Consider the following 19,038-nt stretch of genomic DNA (forward strand, 5'->3'; position numbering starts at 1 on the left):
CAAGTGCCATGGGTGATTCGCGATGATAACTACTAATGGCGCCGTCCATGTCGCGACTGCGCAAAGGCGCGTTGCACGGAATTGCCAGATGTGGGCTGGCCCCGCTCTGGGCCTAGCCTGAGCTTGAGTTGGCCAACTGAGACCCACTTCTGACCCACAAGACCTCGGAGCGCGTAAAGTACCACCTACGTACAAGCCACGCGCGTGACGGGACACCACGAACCTCAAGCCACTAGCACCGTGAGGTAACTTTGAGCGATTGCCAATGACAATCAAGACATTATACGCACCTCCAAATAGTACAGAGGAAACATTTACAATTCGGGCTGTTCAGTCTTGTTTTCTCTCATCATGTCGAATACATTCAGAAGTCACCTAAGAAATGGGAGTTTAGATAGCAGGAACATACCCCTGCCGAGAAGGACAAACATACCTATGAGATGATTCATCCCAAGACTTTCATAGTGAATATGTCTTCGGTACTGTCTCTGTGAGAAACACGATGAAGTCAATGGGCAAGGACTTGGCTTTGCCCATAATCAACCATTGCGGCCACGTACCTGTTCTAGAGATCTACAATTTGAGATGGCACAACCTCAAGGGCCAAATGTATTGTTCATCCAAGAAATCAAATATATATTAAGTGTAGCCGGTTTATACTACCCCGAACTCCGTGCTGAGGAAAAATAATCCATGCGGACACGTTCAAACCTTTCAAGGCACCTATGACCCCGTGATGGAGTCCCAGACGTCGCCCACCGTATCAGTGAACCAGTGCCAAAGGCCCTCGATCCCATCTTCTCCCTTCTCACTACCGCCTGTGTCCTTATCCTGGTCGTTATTCGTGTCGCCATCATTGTCATCCGTTTTGTCTTCGTCTTCTTCCTCTTCATTTCCTCCCTCTCCATCATCCCCTTTTTGATCAGATGGTCCGGGCGAGGGCGATGCTTCCCCATGCACGGTAGGTCGTGGCTCTTCGGTCGCCTCGGCAGCTGTAGGCGTCTGCGGGACAGGGTCCTCGGGTACTTCGGGCGTATCTTCGGGCTTGTGTGTGCCAACCGGCTTCAGGGGCAAGCGCAGTGTTCCATTATTCGGTTTCGGTTCCATGCCGACTGAGTCGCACAGCATGTTGTACACTTCAATGTTTTCTGCAGGAGAGCGTCAGATTCCTGTTCTAACAGAATGAACGGGGCAGAACTTACGGAAAACCTCGATTTCGCTGTTCGCTGGATGAGGGAACGCTGGGCCACGGCCGACAAAGATGGCTCGCATCAAGGGGTGCTCGTGGTCGTAGCCGTGTAGGCCACGGGGATGGTAGACAGTCCCGTCAGCCTTGGCCTTCTCGACATCAAACTCCTCCTTCGTCACGATCGCCCAGCCAGTCTTGGGCACAATCCACAGTGGAGCAATGCGGTCGTTCTTGGAGAAATGGTACCTCTCGGGCATGTTCTCGTCTCGAAGGTAAACTTCGTAATTCTCGCTTGACTTTGCCTTCTCGACGAGTTGGTCATACAGTGGGTTCAGGTCTTCCGGTTTGTACGGTCGCAAGCCATACAATGGCCAGCCATCAATGTGCTCAATCTTTGAAGTGTCGATGAGGTCCTCTAGCTGAATCAGGCGTGATGTGTCAGTAGTGGCCATCCCGTGGTCAGACACCACGATGACATTGACAATATCCGTCAGATTACGGTCCTCCAGACCATGGAAGATCTTCTCAAGCATCGTATCGGCCTTGCCAATGGTCTCCATGATCTCGGTGCTGTTGGGGCCGTATTTATGACCGTGTGAGTCGACGTTGGGTACGTAGGCGGCAACAACTTGTGGCCGCATCTCCGCAACCATGGCTGCTTTGTCTTCCTTGCCAGGCTTGTCCAGAAGCTCAAAGATACGGGCGACCTTGTTTTCGAGAGACTCCTTGCCGTTGAACTTGTCAAGGAAGCTTGGCGCGACGTCTAGAATGCCAGCTTCGCTGCCGGGCCACATGTGCACAGCTGTGCGGATGCCTTGCCTCTCAGCAGTCACCCAGAAGGGCTCTCCACCCCACCACTTGGGGTCGAGGCTGCGCGCAGGGTCGGTATAGTAGAACTCGGCGGACAGCTCGGGGTCCCAGAATGTGTTGCCCACCACACCATGGCTCTCGGGGTACAGACCTGTTGCCAAGGTGTAGTGGTTCGGGAAGGTGACAGATGGGAAAGACGGAAGCATGTACTTTGGCGACACGCCCTCTTTGATGAAGGCGTTCAATGTGGGCGTAATGTCCCTCTGTAAGAAATCCGCCCTGAAACCGTCCAGGCTGATGATGATGGTCGTGGGTGCAAACAGCGCCGTTCCATTGCTCACAAAGTCCTGCTTTGCGAGGCTCTTCCTGTTCCTCGAAAGCTTCCAGGCCATAAGCACAAGAATCGCGAAACCAATGGCGATCAAGCTGTGGATGAACAGCCACCGCCACCAACTACGGCCCTTTCTTTCCCTAGCATCTGTGACTAAGCCCATCCGCCGTCGATCGATTTGGTCGCTATCCTCGCGCTCGCTGCTGTCGCCTGTCGAGCTGCCCTCCTTCATACCGCCCTCTTCCATTTCGTACATGAGCTCGCCGTCCTCCCCATGCTGTGCGCTCTCCGTCAGCCTTTCCTTCTTCTGCTTGCGCCGGGCTCGTCGGGTCTGCCTCTTCACGTCGTTAAGGTCATCAGTCGAGCTGTTGAGCGAAGCGTTGCTTCCCCGGCGCTGTATCATCCTGAGTGGGTTCGGTACATTTAGTCCTGAGCCTCTGCGGGAGCGCTCTTGTTTCTTCCGAGTATCTGTGACCAATCCTTCTATCTCTTCGTCTTCCATGAGCACCATTCTATCTCGAGCGCGTAACTCGCGACTATTCCGCGCGCGTGCTTGTAGTTGATCGTCATCACTATCGGTGTCCTGCTCGCTTCGACTGTGGACGGAAGAGGCGTCGTCGTCGTAACCGTTGGGGGAGAGAAGGGACCCGCCATCCTCATTCGCACGGGGAACATCCGTACGCAGCCGTGAGAATGACATGATTGCGGGAGGTTTGCCCAGCTCCAGTTGAATGAGCGAAGAAGCTCGGGTGTCCCAGGTTGTCTGCGATGGTTTAGTTGCAGAATCGTGGGGCTGTTGTCAACTGCGCGTTGGCAATCGGACCCTGAGACTTGACCATCAAATCCTTATCTAATCGGGCCAGCCTAGAAAGCTATGGACGCCTACCCGGAACCGTTTCGGGTTTAATATGGACAACGGCCGACACACATTCAGACTGGACTGGAGCTTTAAAAGACAGAGTTTAGTTTAGAGAGACCATAGCGTAAATCTTATGTTACTTCTAGTGTGGAATCCATGTAAGCAGTGGCCTTTTTCTCATCAGACTGTCAAAATGGCGACAAACGAATGGAGGGAGGGGCGAACAATCAACGTTGACAGTCTGCGAAATAATTGTAAATATAAACAGAATGACCATTTCCCTTTTCAAGTAGTATACACGCCAGATCCTCTAGCTCTACTGTGCCGCGAAGCAGTCGTGGGAGGACACGACCTTACGAGCGCAAGCTGCACTTGGCATGCTCTCACATCAGCAGTATGGTGAAGAAAACAGCCCAGATCCAAACAGTCAGCCAAGGACAGATTCATTAGAAAACCGCCCACTCTGTGTCTTCCCCAAAGGACAGCCCGCCCACAGGTCACCTCCCTTACTGGCGAACCAGCCCTCAGCCTCATCCACGCCCAGGACACTCGTCAGAATCACCCGCCCAAAGAAATCCACATCCTCCGCGGTTGCCTCCCTGACAATCACGTCAATACCGCCATTCCTGATTACAAAGTGGCCCGTTCTCTCCCACTGCTGTGCGAAATCGACAGCAGAGTCAGCGTGCCACAGGGGCGCGGACAGTGTGAAGGAATGGCTCAGCCCTAGCTTGCCGTCGCACGGCGCCACCGGGAGACCGGCCAAGATCCGGTAGGCCTGGAGGAGAAACATGGTGAAGAGTAACGTCCGTCTCGCAGACTCGCTGAAGATCCACGACTTCCAGAACGCTATCGTCGGCGCCATGGGGAACAGCCGCAGACGGGTCTCCTTCCCCGCCAAGGGATCAACATGGTCGACATGGACCACAAGGTTCAACGCCGAGTCCTCCAGCGCATTTTGTGTGCGTTCGGCTTCTGCCCTGGAGGAGATGTCACCGTCGAATATTCTTATGATGTGGTATAGCAGGAGTGCCTGCGTATGAGCCAAGGAGGCCAATGGCGTAGTGGGATCAGGCTGTGCCAGGAGCTCGTTGACCTTGGAGTCAATGTTGCGAAGTATGAGGGGAGTGTTAACCCTGTTCTTGGACAGGTACATGGCACAGCATGAGTATGCGTCTGCGGTGATTAGGGGCTTGGTCTTCAGAGCGTGCTTGCTGATGGGCACCAATGGGGTTCTGGACACACACCTTGCATTGCCCGTGGCATCTCGTCATCATACAGTTTTGGGTGACACCAAGGCGTCTGCAGTTCTTCCACCATCATCCTCGGGACCGTTTTGACAAGTTGAATGGGATACTGAAGCTTTCGCCTCGCGCCCTCTGGAAGGGGACCCAGCTCCTTTCTTGCGGGCGCGGCGAGCGTGGAGGGCTGATAGACAAGGTCCTGTGCACCTATGTTCGTGCTTTCCGGGGAAACGCCAAAGGTAGCGGGGAAGAAATCAGGGAAGAAATCTGCCGCAGATGTACAAGGCAGTGCATCGAAGAACAATGGTTCACTCACGCAGCTATACTCGGGCAAGCTGGTTCGTGGGCTAGCGATTGGGCTGGGTGGGATGATGCTTGCCCCCATCCTTCGAGCTGGACGGCTGCGTGAGGGCATTTCACACGGGATTCCTCGTTGGACGCACTTTGCAGTCAGTCAGTGATTAGCGTGAACTGTAAGAAAGTGCACATGTACGTACTCGAGCGCACGACGGAGTACCCGCGTCGCAGCGTCGCTTGGCCTTGATGCATGCCGCGCAGGACTTTTGCCTAGCAGGCGGATTTCCGCGCTCCCGGGCTGTCAAAGACATGGCCGTTCCCCAAATGGTAAGAGTGATAATGACACAGGTTCGGAGAACATGTTGCTGAGATGACTGAGATTGTGGACCCAGGGACTTGAATCTCGAAGGAGAGGTGGGCCAGGCGGAGTTCCGCCCACGGGCTGCCAAATTAAAGCAATCACTGTGACAGCTTTTCATATGGTCATTTTGGTGGCAGCAGGGAGGGCTATTTATGTCTGTGTTCAGTCTTTCCCAAACGGGCAAACGCATGTATGAGCGTAAATGATGCTTCGAGGTGTAGTCCATCGACGGAATTCCGCGAAGGCGTCCAAGTGAACGAATGGTGTACACAGGAGATAATCGAGAATTCCTATAAGAGCATCGCCCTTCAAGTGAAACGATGATAGTTTCTTTCACCCTCCCAACAACATCAACAACCCCCTGTCTAAGCAGCATCTTACAAGACACCACCCACCCTCCACCATGCCAACCTTCTTCCTCAACAACATCACAGGCCTGCAAGGCTCTGCCACAGCCCGGTATCTTCTCGACCAACCCTCGCCCCCAACCATCGTTGCCCTCTGCCGCGATCCCACATCCCCCAAGGCCCAAGCCTTCCAAAAGCAGGGCGTCACCCTCATCAAAGGCGACTGGGACAACGCGGCCGCCATCGAGGAGGGCGTCAAGGGCGCCGATGCCGTCTTTATGAACTTTATGCCCGACTTCAACGACTGGAGCGCCAACCTTCGCTCCACCAACACCACAATCGCCCATTGCAAGACGCACGCGGTCCCCCACGTCGTCCTCTCCAGTGGCGTCTACGTTGACAACCTAGCCGCCCTGGGCGTCCAGCCTGACAGCATACTGGGCAAGATCCTCACCACCAAGGCGGACTTGGAGAAGGCTGTCAAGGAGAGCGGTCTCAACTACACTATTTTACGCCCTGCCAACTTCATGGCCAATTACATTGACCCCTTTGCCCAACGGCAGGTCCTTGGCCTGGCGGAAACGGGTGTATGGAAGACGGCGCTGCGGGAAGATGACAAGCTGCCTCTCGTCTCGACCCAGACCATTGGACGCGTCGCCGCCCGGGCTCTGCAGGAGCCCGTGTCCCTTGGCCAGAAGACACTCACGTATGCTGACGAGACCCTCACTCTCAAGGAGATGTTTGCGGTGTTGTCGAGCAAGGCAGGCCGGGAACTTAGGATGGAGTCGTTGTCAGAGGAAGAAGTCGAGGCAACCAAGGGAAGCAACCCTTTCGTGGCAGGACAGCAGGCGATGCGCAACATGGCGCAGCTTGTCAACGTGGACAAAGCGAGGGAAAGAATGGCTGACTGGGGCATGGAGCCCGTCAGCTTCGCGAGGTATCTGGACAGCGAGGCGGAGGGCGTCAAAGCGACATATGGCCGTCAGTAAGGAAGTCGAAGAGCATCTGGCGGGCCAGAGCAAGAAAAGGAAAACGCCTTGCGTTTGTTGTTTTCCATTAGAAGAATGTTCATATACCAATGCCATGTGGGTCAAATCTGCGCCCCAACCAACAACGCCTGTGAGATAGCCAAGTCTCTATGAGCTCCCAGCAAATCGCAATATGCATCCCTCCCGTAGTACTGTACATGTTCGCAGGACCAGCCGCCCGCCTCAATGGGTCGGCGCTGCTGGTCGAATCTCATCGTCGTCTGTCCCCCTCGTTGACTCTCCCGATGACGACTGCCCGCTCTGGCCCGGCTCGACAACGCTCGATCGTATCGAAGGGTTGTGAGGCCAGCCGAGAGGCATATTAGACGCTCTTTTGGAATGCCTCGCAACACTCGCCCTCTTGACCGCTGCGGGTGCAGCAACCCCGGGCCCAGGTTCTTCGACGTGCTTCGTACCAACCTCAGCGGCCGTCAGAACCCCTGGACCTTTTTCGGCCATGACCTGCGACTCGCGGGAGGACAATGACGCCCCTGCGATGGGTACCATAGCAGCAGCCGCAGCCGCATTGGACGGCAGTCCACGCATCTGGTCGACAGGTCCCTTGTCAGACGTCTCGTCCAGCCACAGCCAGAAGACGCCCAGCAGAAGAAGCCCAATGACGACAGCGGTGAGGATCGCCGCCCCAGCTCGTTGACCAGCCGTCATGGGCGGGTAGTCCTTCTTGGGCGGCTCGCCATTGCGACTCCGTCCGATATCACTCCCGCCCGCGCCAGGATCGCCCTCGCTCTTGCCGCCCGTGTTGCTCGTCAAGATGGGGTCGCGCTTCGTGATCATGCACGAGAGGGTGACCTCCATGGCGGACATTTGCTGGCCGATCCCCTCCGTCCCGTCGTTCTCCAGGGTGCTCCATTTCGAGCCACACATCCGCCCGTTCGCGCCGCCGGTGCACTGCCCGGCCGCGGCCACAGCCGAAGCCCGGAGCAGGGGCGAGAGACGATCGTACGATTCGGGGTACCACTGTATCGTGGCGGCCATCCATCGGGCTAGGTATGCCTTGAAAGACACTTGGTCAACGTTGCAGAGATCGTTAGACTCGCAGGCAACCTCCTCCATGATATCTTCATTCGGACCGCGGAAGAAGACCTGGGCACCCTCGAGAAGCCCGTCCAGGCGCTCCTTCCAGGCGTCCGACTCGGTGTAGTTGTACATGGCGGCGGCGCCCAGGATAAAGACACCAGCGTTGTACGTGAATTGCCACGGCACAATGTCTGTGCAGTTGTTCGGGATGTGAGCGCCGTCATAGACATACCACCATTTGTCAATATACTCGAGGTCTATCATCCAGTCCCACGACTTGACGGCCCAGTCTGCATACGTGTCGTTGCCCGTGTAGAGGGCGAGGCGGGCGGCAAGCGAGAAGAACGTTCCCTGCGAGATGGAGTTCTTGTAGTCCCAGCCCTTGTTCCAGTTGTAGATTTGCCATCGGAGGCCACCGCCGCACTGGCTTTCGTCCCACCGCACGGCTTGTGTGTTGAATACGGCTTGGGCCAAGCCGAGCCACGACGGCTGGTCATCTCCGCCCTCGGGAAAGTTGTACTCGGCTGCGCTCATCACGGCTGCGGCCCAGAAGCCTTGGTCGTCGTTGCCCTCTGTGAGGGTCTGATTGTCCGGCATGTAGTCGTCGTATTTGCCGACTTGAAAGAGGAGTCCCCTTTTGGTGGTCTCGACGTATGAATCGTCCTTTGTGTAGTACCAATATTCCACCAAGGCACCCATCATGGCACCGCCTATCCACCAGAAGTACTGTTGTGGGGGCAGTCCTGGTACATGCCCTGGTTCGTCGCCCTTGTAGAATGAAAGCAGGTCGTCCGCCATGTTTTTAGCGATAGACGTCACGGACTCTGGAAATAGCCGTCAGCTTGTCAACCATGAAACGAGGTTCTTCGCGGAGAAGGCCTCACCTGTCGAGTTGGGGTCCAAGTCGTACGCCACTGCCGGACGTGCTGGCCCAGCTACAGCCAGCAGCGCTGTGAGCGTGCGCCATGGCCCTGCGAAGGGACGCATTATGAATGAAGAGATTCTATGAAAAGAAGAGAAGAGAAGCCATAGGTCAATCTCGACAGGCGGCGCCGTAGGTCAGGGTCTTGCCGTCGTGAAGTCGGGTTGTCCTCGTGACTTGCGTAGGTCCGCCCGCGGCTTAGCAACGAGCGGATGGGCGGGTCGAAATGAACAAGAGCAGGCGATTGGATGAGATATGTCGACAGACACCAGAGCACAGCCCAAGTAATAAGAGAATACAATTAGAGTAAGCGGTAGGGCGATGTAAGGTACAGGCACGAGTACGCGCAAGGTGAACGGGTCGAAGCTGGACCTTGCGTGACGCCAATCCGATTCGCACTGCTGGATGGAACCAAACCGTGCTTCACCACTGCGCGGAACCAAGGGCTGCTACTCGATAGGGCGACGTTATTTCAAAGGAAGTTGCGAAGAAAAGGGTGGAATTGGGGCCCATCCAACTCATCACGATGGCCCTTGGCCCAGGCTGTGAGTAATTACGAGGTCCGGTTAGCCAGCTTCCAAGACTTTTCTCGTTTTCGGTGCTCGGCATGGTCCCGTCGGGGATTCTTGGGGTTCTTTTGCGTGTTGGATGCGCCACTGTTCATTATGACGGGTAACTTTTCAAGGCTACCATCGCAATTCGCATCTCATCATCACAACTGCCTCCGCGAGCTTCATGTTGTTTGATCGAAAAGAACTCCTGGCGGTCTCAAGTCGGCTGGCAGAGTCGATAAGATGTTCCCTGTCTGCATTACATCTCGCATCAGGGCCCTTCACAATTCATGCTTCCGTGAACACCGCTTGACTCCATTCTACCAAGTCTTGGGCCTTGGCATGTCATCATATGGACGCACATGTACGTACCTGCAATTCGTCCCGTGTCCCCGGCACGGAAACACTCAGCAGCTGCATGTCTGGCTGTGTCTCAGCACCAAGTCGCACATCCACATGGCGCTCGACGCGGCGCGGGGCGTTGGAACTTGGATGCCACCCTTCTCTGAAAGGCTAACGTTAAATGCAATCGAAGGTACCTTACCTAGGCGGCTTCTCCTGTTGGATGGGCCGATCGACGCTATTTGCTGGGCCGCCGATCGCGTTGTCGATATTACATGGTTTATTCCCCCTCCCTCCAGTAACGGCTCTTTCTGCTGCTCGGTCAAGACCATGGCATTATCATCCCGGGAACCAATTTGTCCCCCCCGAAGCATCAAAAGGAGCTGTGGCCAGGAACGGATTGTCCACCACGCCGAATGAGCTATCGAACAACTGGTCATACCACATCATCGATTCTTGGGCCCCATCACCACCATTGACACCGGGTGCCGCATCAATGTTGTCAAATCCCAAACCATCCATCGACCCCAGGGGCGGCGGCCACAAGGATCTCGGCGGTGGGATTGACTGTTGTGCGTGAGGATGAGAAGCGCGGGTTGAGCTTGCGGGTAGGCGACCCGATCGTCGACGATTGTAAGCGTCCTGGCTCAGGGCCGGGTCGGAGGCGTTGTGAATGCCTGTCGACGAGGTCACAACTGGTGGTGCCGCTGGACGGCTCACTGCGGCGTGTGCGTGTCCTAGATCAACAGTTGAGCCTGTTGTGGGTGTACCGAACTGGCCATCCTCGCCATGCATTGGTTGACTTCTCGACGTACGACCGGTCTCGCGCGATTCCGGCACCGCTGAGTAGACTGTGCTCCGAGGGAAACTCTCCCTTGATGTCTGGGAGAGCTCCTCAACGGCCAGTGTCAACTCGTCAATGGCGGACAGGCAATACTCCGGCCATGATGTGTTTCGTGCAGCGAAATGTCGCAGTACCTCTTTGCTGGACTCAATGTGTCTACAATTTGTGAGAAACTGACAGCATCTGCAGATAGACGACTCACCTCAGCGCAGTCTTCATGGGCATCTGTTGCTCAAAGGCTGCAAAGGCAAGTACAAACGCGCTGATCCAGGCGGCCCAGATGTACGCAGGCCAGAGCATGGGCACCGTCAACCTGTTGTCCTCGGCCTGGTGTTGCTGAAGATGGCGCTTCATTGTGATGCATATGCTCTTCGCCGCCGATATGCAGGACTGCATCGCCGCGCCCCAATGAGGTGTTGACGGATCGGAAGCAATCATCGGCCGGTTGAGAGATATCGTCGACTCGTACTTGGAGAGAAGAAGGATCGAGCGATGTCCAGAGGATATGTGTGACGATGCTAAACCTCGGTCGTCGACAGAGTCGCCTGCCTCAACGGTATCCTGAATTTCGTTCGCCCATTTCGCGAGTTCGGTCTGCACAGCTATCGACCGCTCAGGTGTGTCATGTCGGACAGGTATCGACTTATTTCTCAGCTCGAGGATCAGACCACGAATGCGAGCGTGTTTTGACATGTACGCCAGAAGTCGCAGACGCTTGTCCCCGTCATCGCTTGCCGTACTCACGCCGTGATGCTCCTCGCCTGGGTAGCAAACGTCGACATCATCATCTCGTATAGCCAGAGGCAAGCCGAGCGACTGTGAGAGAAACCTCTCGCAACAGTATAAGCACCAGAACACTCTTCGTCGCCTGGCCGCTTCGTCTGCTGTAAAGAATGGGTATCGTGTCGGACATCGATGTAGTCCCAGGTGGAAAGCCATCTTGACCAGCAAGCCACCAAGTCTAGATGCGGCGTTGAGGCAGAGAAATGAGATCAGAAAGAGCTGAATGCTCAGCGCTGCCTGCGTCGCTCGTATCGATGCGGGTTGCTGGAGCGCAAACTGAGAGCACATCACTGCATGGTCCACAGATTTGTATACTAGTTCTCGGGGTATCTGGTCCTGAAAGGGCGCGCTCTGGCGACTGTCTGCCAGGCAGATGGATAAGACGGACCGGAGGATGACACCGTCATGCTTGTCCAGCGACGAGAGGCCACCCTGGCTGACAGCCTCGAAGATCCTCAGTACATCAGGCCCATGTAAGAATGGCAGTATCGGATGCCATGTCTCAAAGTAGCTTTTTGACCAATGCACGAGCTGATCAAAACTTGCTACCTGTGCCGCGTCTCCGACCTCATTCTCCGTCCACAGAGACGTGTTGCATTGCGCGTCCCTCTGCCTCAGTTGATCGTCCTCCCCAGGAACCATCTCCCTCAACGGCCTCGTGCTCGATGTATGAGCGTTCTTCCGCGCTATCCTCATGTGGACATTCCGAATGAAGTGGATGCCGCTGCTGGACCCGACGAAGCGCGCTGTGTCGTGTTCGCCCGTGTCACGCATGAACCCATACTCACGGGTCGTCGGCCCAGCAGGAGAGGATCGCTTGCGCTTGCGAGAGGCCGTAGAGGCCGCGAAGGGACTTGGCTCAGGGGTTGATTCTGTCGAATCTCCAGGGATGGTCATGACTGTGATGGCCCGTGGTCGTGACGACGAGAGATGATGCTGCTCATGGAGTTACGGGCTCGTTCAAAAGCAAGAGGCGTCTCGGATTCACTCAATCACGACGACCGACAGACGAGCCGATGAAATTGTCGCCCTGAGCGTTGTTGAGCTCAAATTGCTCAATACCTGTAGCATTCAGCCTTTCGTACTCGTGACGCTGATGGCGTCTGCGACAGCAAGTGCCGACAGCAGCCGGACAAGGAAAACTCCGCACACTGAACGTCCGTCGTCCACATTAAGATAGCAGCTCAATCTTCAGCAGCATCACAGATTGCTTTTAGATCGTTTCATGAAATTCATGGCATGTTTCTTGTAATAGTGAGACTGGATGTCATATTTGACATTCTCAAAGTACTGCCTCATAATGTCTGACAGATCACGCAAGAGAAGTCGGCGTGGCTCGACGCCATCGCACAATTCCATCGCTTGCGAAAGCTGCAGAACAAAGAAACGGCGCGTGAGTCTCCTCTCTGAATTCGCATTTTCATTGGAGAGACAAGACTGATGCTAGACACGAAGTGCGACAGAAGCATGTGAGCCTTCAGTCCCGTGTTGCTGAATGATCAGTTGCTGGGCACTGACATGAAATAGCCCGGTATGCAATCAATGTCATCATGATCCGTCACAATGCCACTATCCAGAGCAGAACAAGAGGTAGCTATCATGGAACAAGATGACGGCTTTGCACCTGAATCCTGACTTCTTCCAGGGGATTGCCGCTTGGATACGTCAACAGACTAGAAGCTCGCCTCGCCGACACAGAAGCTGCCTTGGTGCACATCATCGACAGGAGACATGCCACGGACACCTGGTTCACACCTAACGTTGCACTCCATCCGCAAGACTACACTGGTGGCATGAGCAAAGCAGACAGAGCCACTGAATGGGACAATTGGCCACTCCATGACGCGAGCTCGATAGGCGCATGGTACGCCTGGAAATCTCAGCAAGTGAACCAAAAGACAGGCGAGATGGTCGTCAACGATGCCGAGATGACAGGTGGATCAAATAACCAGCCTTCGAGAGAGCCTAGAAAGAAATGTCGACAATCGGACTTGGACAGTGGTGCGTCGCAAGAAGGGCGAGACAGATCAGACCATGATAATGGCGGCTTGTCGGTTGCCGATGTGATGGCGGCAGACAATGGACCATCAAGCAGTGCGCAGCGACTCTGTCAGGCGCAGCCAGATATGTACTTCTGATATCAATGGATTCACAGTGGACAAAAGGGCATCTGGAGCTTGCGTGTCAGGCCGCCGCCGCCGGGCGTTGGAGCTTCAGTGTTGCACCGCCACGACGCTATTTGTGGAACATCACTGACCACAGTTCCCGGCAAGCCACATGAGTGCATCATGCTTGTCGCGTGGGAGCAGCGGCACGTTTCAGACGACCCAAGTGAGCAGCATGGCAATCTTGTATGTAAATCGAGCCACGGCAATCAATATGAAGCTTCTGTGACTTTTTCAAATGCAAAATAGTATCTCACGCTGAGGTACCTAAGTATGGTAGTCGGAAGCAGGACACATGCACCAGCCACAGTGGATTGCCTCATTGGCATGTGAGCGACGGGCAGGCCAGTGCTTTCGTCACCCTTCGCGGCGCCTCATTCAGGCCCCAGCCAACCCCCGGCAGCTTGGTACGCTCACCTCAGCGAATGGCTGGTTTGGCCGTTCCCCCCCAACCAGAAGGGTCCATTTCCACCTTTGTCCTTCATTCCGCTCATCGTCTGACCATCATCCAAATCCCGAATACTTTTCCTCATCACAGCCGACCCGATCCCCCTTCCAAACGAGCCGTACACGAAGCGCAGATACCCTTTTAGCTCTCTCCTACTACCAGATACACCGCGACGATGGCCGAGCAGCAGGACGCCCCCTATGATCCTTATATCCCCAGCGGCCAGGCTGCGCCTCACCAACAGCAGCAGCAGGGCACTGGTGGGAATGCGAGAACACAAGCTTTGCAGGCCGTAAGTTAGACCGCCACGAGGAGGGCACACTGTTGATGGCCGTCTGACGTGGATGGCGAGGCGAGGCGACCCACGCCTCCGCGCACCGAGCACCATGCGACAAAGAGGCCACGCAGCGGGACCGGCGTGCAGACCACAGGCGTTGCGACTCATATGCTGACTTTAACAGCAAATTGACGACACCGTCGGCGTGATGCGCGACAACATCAACAAGGTCTCCCAGCGTGGTGAGCGCCTGGATGCTCTCCAGGATAAGACCGACAACCTGGCCATTTCGGCGCAGGGGTTCCGTCGCGGTGCCAACCGCGTTCGCAAGCAGATGTGGTGGAAGGACATGAAGATGCGCGTGTGCCTGATTGTCGGTGTCATCATTCTGCTACTTGTTATTATCATACCAATTGGTGAGCACAGTCACAATCGAAACCAGAGTGTCACGGCAGAACTAACCGTGTCCCCAGTTGTCACCAAAGGCTAGAGCGCCATCTTTGATCTCGGGGCTGCAGATGCGGCAGCCTGGACTTGACTACGACCATCGCAGGCTACGACACATGGAGATTACACATTAGCGAGGCATCTGGGGGATCTCCTCCGGGTGCCGAGGAGTTTTTTCATGTTGGCCACGGTTCTTATTACGACACACGGGAGAAGCTGCGACGGCCGTTGCCGCCGTTGTTGTTGGTGGCGGGAGAAGGAAGACTTGTCCGACTTACATGTATGACTGAGGGTTGGCGTTCTCTCTTGCGACTAATCGAGACTTTGCTACGCACATCTTTGCACTTAACCCTGTGCACTTGAAGTGTGATATGGGCTCGCCGACATGCGAACAGCAGTCAAACGTAAGTAACTAAGTGCTGTGTAACATGCAGGTATGCTGCGTGAAGTGAGGCCTGTGGTCTGTAGATTTAGAGCATGCAGAGACCCCCAAATACATCGAATAACCCAATGAAGATCTTGTCAGATCACGACCAGTGTCCAACCTACGCAGAGTGGTTCTCGTCAGCTTATCAGCAAGGAAAGGAAGATCTAGCCAGGATTAGTGTCCTATTGCTGAGCCGGTGAGAGCAATACGAGCGATTTCGGCAAAAAAAATTACCTTACCTGACCTGTACCGAAGAATTATTAGCGCCGTCACCGGCACTGTCAGTGCCCGACTGACGCATTTGGCCCACCGGCTCCAGACCGCACATCGAGAATCACCTCACAAAGCTGCACCCTCCTCTATTATCATCTGCTCCGCTCCCGCCGTCTCAGTATCAGAACCGCTCCAACCCCATCAATTGGGCTACGCTCCCGCGCCAAGATGCTGTCTGCCATTCCCACGACCTTGCGCGCGGGCGCTCGTCGAGCCGTGGCTCGTGGGCCTGCGTCAATTGCCGTTTCGACCGCTCCGAAATCGTCCCGATGCCTGCAGCAGCAGAGGTTGTTCACCTCGTCGCAATCCAGGCTCGCCCGTGCCCCGACGCGCGACCGCACCCGCGAGATTGTTGCCCAGACTGTGAGCAGCATCGGCAGCAAGCGTGAGGGCCAGCAGTACCTCAAGCTCTTCACGTCCGTCTCGTCGCAAAAGTTCGCCGTCATCAAGGTGGGCGGAGCCATCCTCACCGAGCACCTCGACGAACTATGCCGCAGTCTGCTGTTCCTGTACGAGCTCGGCCTGTACCCGGTCATTGTCCACGGTGGTGGTCCCCAGCTGAACCAGCTCCTGCTGGACGCTGGTGTCGAGCCTCAGTTCGAGGAGGGTATCCGCGTCACTGATGCCAAGACCTTGGGCATTGCTCGCAAACTGTTCCTAGAGGAGAACCTCAAGTTGACCGACCGACTCGACGAGCTGGGCGTAGCCACGCGATCCCTAAGTGGTGTCTTTATGGCTGATTACCTCGACAAGGAGAAGTGGCAGTATGTGGGCAAGATCACAAAAGTCAACACAGCGGCCATTGAGAAGTCGATTGAGGCTGGTTACGTGCCCATCATGACGTCCATGGCGGAGTCTGAGGATGGTAGGCTGCTGAATGTCAATGCCGACGTCGCCGCTGCCGAGCTATCCCGTGCCATTGAGCCCCTCAAGGTCGTCTACCTGTCGGAGAAGGGCGGTCTGTTTGGCGGTGACCACGAGAAGATCAACCATATCAACTTGGACGAGGAGTTTGACCATCTCATGTCCCAGGAGTGGTGCAGGTACGGCACCCGCCTCAAGATCAAGGAGATCAAGGAGCTCTTGGACACTCTGCCTCGCAGCTCTAGCGTGGCTATCATCCACCCCAGTGACCTGCAAAAGGAGCTCTTCACCGACTCAGGTGCGGGCACTTTGATCCGTCGCGGCGACAAGATTCAGAAGGCTTCCTCTGTGTCCGAGTTTGAGGACCTTGATAAGATCAAGGCTACCCTCGTCAGGGACCGCGAGGGCCTTGATGCCGAGGCTACCGTCGATCGCTTTGTCGAGTCATTGAAGGGAAATCCCTTTACTGCGTATTACGACGACGCTATGCAGTGCTTGGCTGTCGTTTTGCCCCCGACCGACGAGCGCCCCATGGCTACTCTGGCCACCTTGAACATCACCAAGGCAGGATGGCTCAGCAACGTGGCCGAAAACGTCTTTGTCGCCATCAAGAAGGACAACCCCAGTCTGTTCTGGACGGTGAGCGAGGCTGACGAGAACCTGACATGGTTCTTTGAAAAGGCCGACGGCAGCTTCAACCACAATGGCAACGTGCTCTTCTACTACGGCGTGGATCTGAACTCAGACGCCCTCGTGCCCATCTACAACGAGTTTGTCTCCCACGGAAGGGCTCTGCTCGGCGACAACAACCTCGAGTCCCGCCTGCGTCGCGCCGCGCAAATCGCTAGCCAGTCATTGAACCGCAACCATACCCAGCAACTATCCCGCGGATAAATCTACGCTTGCCTTGCAGCAGCCGCCCATGCCGAGCATCTCGCGCAATACTTGACAAATCCCGCCAGTGTCAGCTCAACGTGGCGGGGCTCTTTAAGCTTATCGGCGAGGTCTCAGTGGACATGAATCCTGGATGAACACTGCAGGTATTATTGGGTGGGTGGTCCACAGCGATGTGAGAGGGCGTTGGTCTGTGCCGATGTTGACGAGATGCCGAAATGCATGCGTGAGTTGGGCCGTGACTCCTGCGTGACTGTCATCTGTCCCACAAGGTTCGCAAAGCATAGGCCGAAAGGTGACGAAGCGTGACCGTGAGTATATGTATAGCAAGAAGCGGATCGTCTCGGCTCGTGTTCGAGAGGCAAGTTTTTCTTTTGGACATGGAGTTTTGATTGACCAAGTAAGGGCTCGTTCGTCCTTTCTTGCAAATGCTTTTTGATCAAATGCAGGGGGTCAAGGAGGGGTTCTCGGCGGTCACGTACATAGACTATGTTTGCTATTCTTTCCTTCAACCAACATTGTTGCCGACCAACAAACAAGCGCGGACCAACATGCGAGCATGACTATCGACCAACATGGCTGCCCGTCGCTTCGCTACGCGCCACGACGACCAGTAGCAATCGAGGTGATGCGTGATCGGGATTCCAAGCTGGACAGTGCGTTCCTGATTCAGTAGCCAAGGCCCGACATCTCACTGTATCGGTGATTGCCCCAAGTAAGGTCCCCAGTTGTTCAAGAGAAGACCAGCCTTGGAGTGCGGCACGCGCCGCTTCTAGTATTGGTGCCTCGCAGATACAAACCTACATAGTCACTATGCCACGGCCAACTGCATTTGAGATCAGTCACTGCGATCACATTGCGGCTGACTGCTTGTCACTGTCTCCGCAACGTTAGCCTGTCAAATATTGATTCTTCTGCTCCTGCGATGCGTCAATCTTGGGGGCTGGGCCTTGGTCCCGGCGACAGTGATGCAGCCTCGATAGCCAATATAAGAACCTCATCAGTGCTCAAGCATGGTTCTGTGTGCCGGGGAACCTCACTGTCTTGGGGTTCTGGAAGCAACACGACAAAATGTTGGCCGAAGCTGCTCACTTGATCGCCCTGGCTCTCTCCGGGGCATACACTATTCTTGCCTTCTACGCTGTCTTGCCAGAATGGCCGCTGCCTCTCATACTCTGCTTGGGGCTCTGGTGCCATCGGCAGCAGTACTGGCTACGCAATGACCGCATTCACAACACCCTTCCTGCGAAAAGCTATCCCCATACCGACGTGCTCCTCGGCATGGACTGGTTCTTTGCTATGCTCCACGCCCTGAGGACGTATGCTGTTCTCGATATGTGGAACGAGATGTTCACTTCCATCGGGCAGACATTCTGGAATCAGAGTATTGGCCAGTGGGTATTGTTGACGAACGAGCCCGAGAATGTGAAGGCAATGCTGAGCACAAATTTTGAAGACTGGGAGTTGGGGTTTTCCCGAAAGAAGTTGACACAGCTGGCGATTGGCGAAGAGAACCTCTTTGCCTTGAACGGGGAGGAATGGAAGAGGGCACGCCATGATGTCAAGGGTATATTCCGCCGAGGCGAGATCAGAGATCTGCAGGGTGTCGAGGCCCATGTCGAGAACCTCTTGACGAGAATCGCAATGGAGGGCGACAAGGTCGACTTGCAGAAGCTGATGTACCTGTTTGGCATGGATGCCAGCACGGAGTTCATGTAAGCATGCAGAGTTGGTTGCATAGGCCTCGACTTGACTGACTGCGATAGATTTGGATACTCAACCGACACGCTACTACACTCTACCGTCTCAACAGATGACTTTGCAAGAAGCTTGGATTACTCCCTCGAAGCAGCTGCGTTCCGTGCACGGCTTGGCTCGATCGCCTTTCTCAAGCCCGATCCTCGATTCGAGGAGGCTGTGAAAACGACACGCGCCTTTGCCGATGACTTTATCAACCGCGCGATGCTTAACAGGCACTCGCATTACCAGGGAGAGAAAGACCAAATGTTTCTGCAGGATGTTTTGGGGGATGGCAAGTCCAGAAGCTATGCCCGAGACCAGATGCTGAGCATGATAATTGCTGGGAGGGACACCACGGCCAGTGTTGGGAGCAGCTTACTCTGGATGCTTGCGAGGAGACCCGATGTCGTGTCCAAGATTCGAGCCGAGATCATGGTCCTGGAAGGAACCAGGCCAAGCTGGGAAGACCTTAAGGGGTTGCGATACTTGAACATGGTGATCAAAGAAGGCAAGCTATATGAACCACAGCAACTGCAGCGGAACTGACTGGTTTAGCA

General features: G+C 55.3%; 7 protein-coding genes across 7 annotated transcripts; 4 read left to right on the forward strand and 3 right to left on the reverse strand.

Moving 5' to 3' along the window:
• Nucleotides 1-723: 723 nt before the first annotated feature.
• J7T54_003578 (uncharacterized protein) lies at nt 724-4,818 on the reverse strand (the record flags this gene model as incomplete). Its single annotated transcript, XM_051505076.1, has 6 exons — nt 724-1,148; nt 1,203-3,093; nt 3,547-3,560; nt 3,700-4,365; nt 4,437-4,632; nt 4,750-4,818. The coding sequence occupies 6 exons, from the start codon at nt 4,816-4,818 to the stop codon at nt 724-726; spliced, it is 3,261 nt and encodes a 1,086-aa protein (XP_051363422.1).
• Nucleotides 4,819-5,494: 676 nt separating this feature from the next.
• On the forward strand, nt 5,495-6,427 carry J7T54_003579 (NmrA-like family domain-containing protein-like protein; the record flags this gene model as incomplete). Its single annotated transcript, XM_051505077.1, has 1 exon — nt 5,495-6,427. One exon carries the CDS (start codon nt 5,495-5,497, stop codon nt 6,425-6,427), a length of 933 nt encoding a protein of 310 aa, XP_051363423.1.
• Nucleotides 6,428-6,649: 222 nt separating this feature from the next.
• Nucleotides 6,650-8,491, reverse strand: J7T54_003580 (uncharacterized protein; the record flags this gene model as incomplete). The annotated part of the gene is made up of 2 exons (XM_051505078.1): nt 6,650-8,328; nt 8,389-8,491. The coding sequence occupies 2 exons, from the start codon at nt 8,489-8,491 to the stop codon at nt 6,650-6,652; spliced, it is 1,782 nt and encodes a 593-aa protein (XP_051363424.1).
• Nucleotides 8,492-9,821: 1,330 nt separating this feature from the next.
• Nucleotides 9,822-11,843, reverse strand: J7T54_003581 (uncharacterized protein; the record flags this gene model as incomplete). The annotated part of the gene is made up of 5 exons (XM_051505079.1): nt 9,822-9,886; nt 9,949-10,056; nt 10,135-10,319; nt 10,366-10,979; nt 11,109-11,843. 5 exons carry the CDS (start codon nt 11,841-11,843, stop codon nt 9,822-9,824), a joined length of 1,707 nt encoding a protein of 568 aa, XP_051363425.1.
• Nucleotides 11,844-13,734: 1,891 nt separating this feature from the next.
• Nucleotides 13,735-14,326, forward strand: J7T54_003582 (SNAP receptor; the record flags this gene model as incomplete). Its single annotated transcript, XM_051505080.1, has 3 exons — nt 13,735-13,851; nt 14,021-14,252; nt 14,310-14,326. 3 exons carry the CDS (start codon nt 13,735-13,737, stop codon nt 14,324-14,326), a joined length of 366 nt encoding a protein of 121 aa, XP_051363426.1.
• Nucleotides 14,327-15,151: 825 nt separating this feature from the next.
• Nucleotides 15,152-16,741, forward strand: J7T54_003583 (Protein arg-like protein; the record flags this gene model as incomplete). The annotated part of the gene is made up of 1 exon (XM_051505082.1): nt 15,152-16,741. One exon carries the CDS (start codon nt 15,152-15,154, stop codon nt 16,739-16,741), a length of 1,590 nt encoding a protein of 529 aa, XP_051363427.1.
• Nucleotides 16,742-17,812: 1,071 nt separating this feature from the next.
• On the forward strand, nt 17,813-19,027 carry J7T54_003584 (uncharacterized protein; the record flags this gene model as incomplete). The annotated part of the gene is made up of 2 exons (XM_051505083.1): nt 17,813-18,456; nt 18,508-19,027. The coding sequence occupies 2 exons, from the start codon at nt 17,813-17,815 to the stop codon at nt 19,025-19,027; spliced, it is 1,164 nt and encodes a 387-aa protein (XP_051363428.1).
• Nucleotides 19,028-19,038: the final 11 nt, after the last annotated feature.

Source organism: Emericellopsis cladophorae (assembly GCF_022114955.1).
Source record: "Emericellopsis cladophorae strain MUM 19.33 chromosome Unknown NODE_12_length_473309_cov_116_543296, whole genome shotgun sequence".
Classification (NCBI taxonomy): Eukaryota; Fungi; Ascomycota; class Sordariomycetes; order Hypocreales; family Bionectriaceae; genus Emericellopsis; species Emericellopsis cladophorae.